The 7,950-nt window shown below is 36.3% G+C and overlaps 1 protein-coding gene across 1 annotated transcript; it reads left to right on the forward strand.

Moving 5' to 3' along the window:
- Positions 1-6,572: 6,572 nt before the first annotated feature.
- LOC122806009 (olfactory receptor class A-like protein 1) lies at positions 6,573-7,514 on the forward strand. Its single transcript, XM_044076251.1, has one exon. The coding sequence runs from the start codon at positions 6,573-6,575 to the stop codon at positions 7,512-7,514; it is 942 nt and encodes a 313-aa protein (XP_043932186.1).
- The last annotated feature ends 436 nt before the right edge of the window (positions 7,515-7,950 follow it).

A 7,950-nucleotide genomic window follows, 5' to 3' on the forward strand; every position in this document is an offset into this window, starting at 1 on the left:
TGAGTTGAGAGAGTTCAGCCTCCAGTTTGGCTATATAGTTGCATCTCTCACATGTATTTATGTTTGTTGGGAGGAGGAGAGGGTTGTCTGTGTACATGAGACAATTGTAGCATTGTCTCAAGATACCCAGATTGACCAGCTGAACTGGAGAGGACGCCAGTAATCTACCACTCGACATGCTAGAACAGTATAAGGGAGTGCTGTACCTTTAAGGGAAGTGGATATTCACAGGGGTGGTAGGTAGATGTAGTGCTTTACTTAGTACGAGAGTGCTTACTTAGTAGAGAAGTATTGAGAACAAGTGTTAGGCTTATAATATAGTGAGTAGTCTGATTATACTAAGAGTAGAGCTTCCTTAAGGGAAAATTTGAAGAGCAGACTTGGCGGAGCCAGAAGAAGTTTAACCTTGTTTAACTGGCGCTGTGCTATGTGCACAACTGCACAAAGCCGTGCAAATGCGGATTTTAAACAGGGAAGTTCAAAAGAGCTAGAAATGGTCCAAAACAACCAATTACTACAGCTCTTGTGCTGAGGTCACTTCTCACAGGGACAGGTAGGCTACTCAAGGCTCCCCACTCCCACTGGTGAGCAAAGAAACTTCCTTCTATCCAAGTAAGGTAATGGACAACACAGGAACTACACCACAGCCCAGAATACAGCAATGCCTGTAAACTGGTCTAAACTAGTCGAGCAGAGGCAGGAAAACAAGGATTTTTGTTGTTTTTTTTGTTTTTAGATAGAAACACAAAGAAAATGCAGAAACAGTGATAAATCAGTTACACAGGCTAGCACACTTTAGTGGGCAGTCTCAACAGTTAAATTAAACAAACAAACAAACAAACTTTCGATCAAATTCGACTAAAAAGTAACTTTAAGTGCAGATCTTAAAATAATGCAGCAAACAGTTAAAAAAACAGTTCAAGCTAGTTCAGGGTAAGCTACAGAAGCTATTCCAAGTGAAAAAAAGCAAAGATACGTAAATCCAGAAAGTAGTCGCTTTTCTGAGTTCTCTGTAGCTAAGGCCACTCTGCAGGACCACAAGGAGCTTGTCTGAGCAGTATAGCCAGAAAAAAAACGCCCAGAGGCGGATTTTAAACAGGGAACTACAAAAGAGCTAGAAATGGTCCAAAACAACCAATTACTACTGCTTCTTGTGCTGAGGTCACTTCCTACAGGGACAGGTAGGCTGCTCAAGGCTCCCCACTCCCACTGGTGAGCAAAGAAACTTCCTTCTATCCAAGTAAGGTAATGGACAACACAGGAACTACACCACAGCCCAGAATACAGCAATGCCTGTAAACTGGTCTAAACTAGTCGAGGAGAGGTGGGAAAACAAGGATTATTTTTTTGTTTTTGTTATAGAAACACACAGAAAATGCAGAAACAGTGATAAATCAGTTACACAGGCTAGCACACTTTAGTGGGCAGCCTCAACAGTTAAATTAAACAAACAAACAAACAAACTTTCAATCAAATTCGACTAAAAGTAACTTTAAGTGCAGATCTTAAAATAATGCAGCAAACAGTTAAAAACAGTTCAAGCTAGTTCAGGGTAAGCTACAGAAGCTATTCCAAGTGAAAAAAGCAAAGATACTTAAATCCAGAAAGTAGTCGCTTTTCTGAGTTCTCTGTAGCTAAGACCACTCTGCAGGACCACGAGGAGCTTGTCTGAGCAGTATAGCCAGAAAAAAATGCCCAGTGGTGGATTTTAAACAGGGAACTACAAAAGAGCTAGAAATGGTCCAAAACAACCAATTACTACAGCTTCTTGTGCTGAGGTCATTTCCTAAAGGTAGACTGCTCAAGGCTCCCCACTCCCACTGGTGAGCAAAGAAACTTCCTTCTATCCAAGTAAGGTAAGGGACAACACAGGAACTACACCACAGCCCAGAATACAGCAATGCCTGTAAACTGGTCTAAACTAGTCGAGGAGAGGCAGGAAAACAAGGATTATTTTTTTGTTTTTTTGATAGAAACACACAGAAAATGCAGAAACATTTGTTTGTTTTGTTGCTTAGGAACATTTAACCTTACAGCTTCATCATTAATTTATGAAGCAGTATCTTCCCACACTTTTGTTTGTTAATCCAAGGATAACATTGGGAGGCACATATGTGCAATCTCTTTTTTACTGTTGAAAAGTATCTCTCCTACTATCTTTGCTGAAGATTGTATTATATTTGTTATATACTTTGTTATATTTATTTTATTGCAACAAAAGAGCAGATATGCACATAGCCATATGCTGTTTATATAACAGTTATCCTGCTAGGGTCTATATCAGAAGATCGATTGTTCAGGTGATCTAACACCTTAACATCGATCTTTTAATATCGAACCTAAAAATGTTGAACGTCCCAGAAAAACACATCCATTGGCCACTAAAACAAAAAATAACTTTACATCCAAAGTAAGTGGGGGTTTCACCCCGACCCCCCACACCCGCCGTAACGAAATATACCAATTCCGAGATCGCTCTACAGTACACAAAATGGCAAAATCCAGCGAACAGCCAAGGGAAATCTTTCCCTGTGTTAAATTGGCCGTTCACCATTTTTTGCTTTTGGTATTAGAAGATCAATGTTTAGGTGTTCGATCACCTAAACATTTGCTCTTCTAATATAGACCCATCCTGCTAGACCTAGTAGTTATAATTTTTCAATTGAATGTCATGCTTATATACACAAATCCACACACATACAAATGTGTATGTAAATGTACACCAATAAGCAAACATATCTTAGTACCTAACACCTCTTAGTATCTACTGTTTTATTTTTGAGTTTTTCTTGAATAATTTCCAGATATTTACTTCTTTCTTTTGTATTTTTCGTTTTGTGTCCTTTACATGCAAATTATGAACTTCCACATCTTCTCACCCCTTTCAAAATTGTGTCAACCTAGATTGCATGACAGATGAACTCTGCTGTCTGCCAGACATACATTGTAGAGCTTTACTTAACTAAAAACAAAAGACTGGAGGTTGAAAACTACTAACCATTTATACATCCTGTAACTTCTTGCTCTAGAATGATAACCGGTGCTTAATAGAAATATTAACAGATAGAGAAGGAGTGCTTTGGAAATGCATTGTCGTGTGAAACATTTTCCAGACACCTACATGGCTAGAGAGTACCAGCTCCAGAAAAACACACAAGCTACTAGTTCTGCAGTTTAATTTATTTGTTTGTTAGCATTTGTTTGCTGGGATTGTCCATCTTGGTACAAGTTGCCCCTTTTTAGCAGAGGCCAGGAGAGAAAAGTACCAAGTATAAATACATGTACAAATGGCACAAAAAGTGGAAGATACCATTATGTATCAAAGGTTACTAATGATACAGGGGTATTTCAATACCAGATCAATTCATATGCCTAAAAGACAGATACATTTGACTGATGTGTTGATTAGATATCATATACATAGCTAGATGCAGTCAGATATTGAAGAGGATTATGACAACTCAATGAGTGACCACTAAAAGACTAGAAGAATTGAAACTAGCTACCAAGAATATCCAACAGACATAAACTGAAAGCAGTCATCAGCTATATCTGAGCTAGATGGACAACCCATTGGACAGAGACATATCTTCAAACATGATAGTTTGCTACAGAACAAAGATGGTATCATACTACCCTTGTCACAACATACTGACATATTAAAGTGAATTCAAAAAAGATACCCTCACCTTAGGGTATTTGGCATAATATAGCACCTGACTTGTGTTCATTTGATGATAAATGCTACTTAGTAGCACTGGTCTGTAGCATAGGTATAATGCACATATCAGCCGAGAGTGTCCAGCAGATCTACGGAATGTTAATTAAACTGACAACAGAGAGTAGTACATAGATTGTGTTATCCGAATTCCACTATTTTGCTGATGACTATGGTTTCATTCATACTATGTGAATTCTTTATTATCCACAATCAGTTGGAGCCAATGAGACGACAATCCAAACTGTTAAAACACTAGAGCAAGACAGATCCTGAGAGAGTTTTCCATGTCACAGTAAGTCCTTCACAGCTAAATCTTTTCAGATAAATAACTAGCAACACACAAGTTACGGACTCCAAACTTGAACCAAAGACTATTCAATATGTGTTAACAATGTAGAATGATATAACAGACCAATCCTCTTTCAAGAGATCCTTTGATGGAGAATAGTATCCCCAATCTTCAACTGTCCTACAGGCAAGACAATCCGAATGCCTTAAGTTAGAAAAGAAGAACACCTGGAAGCCAGCTGATGTTCTAATGGAAAAAAATATGAATTTAGGTCATACATGGCGCAAACCAAAGATAGCCGCACAGTCAACCAAAGTCATATAAAACAGTTGCAGATAATCTTCAAGGTAAATTCTAAGTTTCTGAGAGGTATTCCCAAGTGTTTGAGCCAAGAGTAATGAGATCCTTAGTCATTCATAGTGGTGCTGTTTGCAGTAAGGCTTTGCCATAACCAACAGGCTGAGACAAGGGTGGAAGTCCTCAATCTACAATGGGTACAGTCAGTATTTGTGCTATTATTCCATAATGTGAGAATACAAATTTCTGCCCAGAGTGCTCTGCAAATAGGCAATGGACACAGTTCTAACCATTTAAATTGTTTGTCGAACTCTTTTTCTTCCACAGATACCCATTTTGTTTGTACAGCTTGAAGTGGACATGAATTCCATACTCCAGTAAGATACTGAAAGTGCAGTCAAATAATGCAAACAGGTAAATGACTCATTTATTTTTTCTTTGTATAAAAAAGTTTAGATTGAGTTTGATGTAAAAGTAAAATTTACTCCAATTGTTGCTATTTCACAAACATTTTCTTGTCTAGTATGTATGATCATTTTAGAGCACTTGGATAGCCAATAAGAATTTAGGAATATTATTGGTAGTGCAATGCAATAATATTGTGTAGCTTTAGACAGAATTAATTTCTTAGAAAGAAGACATTAAGTTAATGTATACTGCTCGCTATTTGTCTATACCGTGGATATGTGAAATAGTATTGTGACTTTAAGAACTCATGTGTGCCATAATACACAGACACAATTGACTAGATCCAAGATTGTCTGTGATTATAAATTAAGCTTTTAACATCCATTTTGCTGTTTTGCCTTTTTGTGTCCCATTAAAGTTTAGCAACCACATAGAGGAAGAACAGCTCATCCACAGGACAACCAGGAACTGCAGAAAAAAGGATTTAATATGGTTAAGTGCTTTCATCACCACAACTTACATGTGAATTCATCACTGTGTATAAACATAAAATCCACTGACCTATAAAAGCTGTCATGTGACCCTAAGAATTAATAGCTATTAACAAAATCATTTGAATAAAACAAAATCATTTGAATAAAACACTGTTAAACACAAATGAATGAATTAATAGAGTATAAAAATGATTAAAAATGTTAAACTAATATGAAACACTGCATAGCTTCACAATTTAGCTGATCTAAGTTTCAATACACTTGCAATAGAAACACAAATGGTATTTAAACATAGTTGCCATACCAGTTCATTTTGTTCCAGTTTAGTCCCCCATGAACCACCTCTTGGGCTAGTCTCAACCATTTCAAGTATAAAAAATGAGACAATTAGTAGAATGTTTGTATAAAACATTTTTGTTATTGCATTTCCTGATATCATATTGATGTTCATAAATCCTAGATCTTAATTGTCTTTCTGTTTTCCCAGCATAAAAACTGTTACACGAGAGGCAGGAAGCTAAATAGGGTCTACTTTTGAACGATGAGAAATTAAAATATCAAGTGCTCATATGAGCAAAAAATCAGGAATTCGATATTTCGTTTTTTGGATCGCAGTACAGTGAAGATCGGAATATTTGCCCTTCCCTCACTGTAGTGTGATCTCAGAGTAGGAATATATATTTAGCGGGGGGTGTTGGGGCACAGCCTCCACAATAGCGATTTAGAGATCCTGATTATTCGCTCATGTGAGCGTTCGATTTTATGATTTTTCGTTGTTCTGACATAGACCCGCTAAATATACCACACAAATTATTTCACTCATACAATGACGTGGACACTCAATGATCTTACAGCCTGTAGCCACAACACTCTAACTAAAATGAACTTACAATATTTGCAATGGCTGCATTTGGCCATAAGATTAACTTTGTTCACAGATGAATTACTGTCCATGCTTCTGCAATATATTTTAACAGTTTTCCCCCCTCTACTGTGAACAATTACAGGGTTTCCTTTTGATTTTGCTCCCATTCAAGTTTCTCTTTTATTCAAACGCTGGTTGTATGCCACGATTATTTCTGCCATGTACAAAGACGACCAAATAACCAAAGTTGCATATCATTATACCACGTAAATCTTGAGTAAGAAGAGAACATTTAGGATTTAGAGTTCTACATTATTGTTTAACACTTTGATTTGGTTTTATGTTAATAAATGTTGCATGCATAGCCAATGACAGAAATATATCATGTGATTTTAAATAATTTCATGCTAATAACTTAATGTTATGCAAAAAGTGCATTAATGTCAATATTTCTGAGAAATTATTTTCATTTTCTTGTAGAAATAGAAATAAAATATAATGGAAGTTTATGCAGTCTTTAAAGGACTTCTGTTTTTGCTAGTAGCGATTGTTGGAGTTCCTGGAAACTTGGCCATCATTGGATCGCTCTCTTGGAGATCTTGCTCTAGTGATAAGCTGCTGCCAGTTGAACTAATCTTATGGAATTTGTCATTTGCGAATACAATATTAGCTTCTACCAGAGGTCTTCCAGCAGCAATGTTTATGTTGTTTGGAACAAGATTAAATGATGATGCCGGCTGCAAAATTGTAGTTTATCTATCCAGGATATCAAGAGGGATGGCGTTCTGTTTAACATGTGTTCTCAGCTGTGTTCAGTGTGTAACACTACTTCCACCTTCTTCAAAATGGGCTCATATAAAACAAAATGTTCCAAAGTATACTTTTCCAGTCACCTTTTTTCTGTGGTTGTTGTATGTGATAATGGAAATAGAATTACTTACATTTTCAGGTCATCAAACAAATTATACCAACCCAGAACTGATATTTAATTATGGATATTGTTCCTCAATTATTCCAACTATTGTTTTCTATTATGTTTATGGCTTTCTCTTTTTCGTCCGTGATCTCATTGTGGTAGGTCTTATGACTATAGCTAGTGTCTATATTTTACTGGTTTTGTTTCAACACAGGAAACAAGTATATGATATTAGAAACTCTAACCAGAAGAGTGATGTGGAGATCAGAGCAGCTAAAACTGTAGTGTCCTTAGTCACAATGTATATAGTGTTCTTTGGGGTTGAAAACACTATATGGCTTTATCAAATAGCAGTTTCAAAAATAATTCATCCTATGGTTACCGATGTTCAACATTTCTTTTCAATTTGTTATACCTTTTTCTTTCCCATCTTAATCATTACGTCAAATAAAAAAATTCAAAATGTGTTTAAATGTTCTCAGAAACAGTCTACTCATAATGACACTGTTTCAGCTTTTCCCTGAATTATATGAATCAAGTCAATGACAGTAGCAAGCAAAATAGCAGAATATGTTTTTCAGACCTTTCAACTGTTCTGTTTTTGAAGAACATTCCTATATTTTGGCTAAGTTAGGATATCCTTATTTTTGGAGTTATGTCCCTATTTTCAGGCTTGATTTATTCCTTCACATAAGTTTCTCAATACACCTCATGTCACATGATTTTTTGAACCAGTGCAGTACATAGAAACCCACAGTACATGACCAACACACCAGTCACAACAATTTATTTTATTTTACATTTGTTGACCAAGATAGTCCGACTGCTTACATGTCCATTTTCAGTGGAGGCCTGGGAGAAAAGCTCGAAGGGAAAACATAATACAGTAAAGTCACAAAATAATTACATATTACACACAGTTTACAGACTCTAATAGAACAAGCAAGTTATACAATCTCT

Source organism: Protopterus annectens, chromosome 7.part0, assembly GCF_019279795.1.
Source record: "Protopterus annectens isolate FY-2018-M chromosome 7.part0, PAN1.0, whole genome shotgun sequence".
Lineage (NCBI taxonomy): Eukaryota > Metazoa > Chordata > Ceratodontiformes > Protopteridae > Protopterus > Protopterus annectens.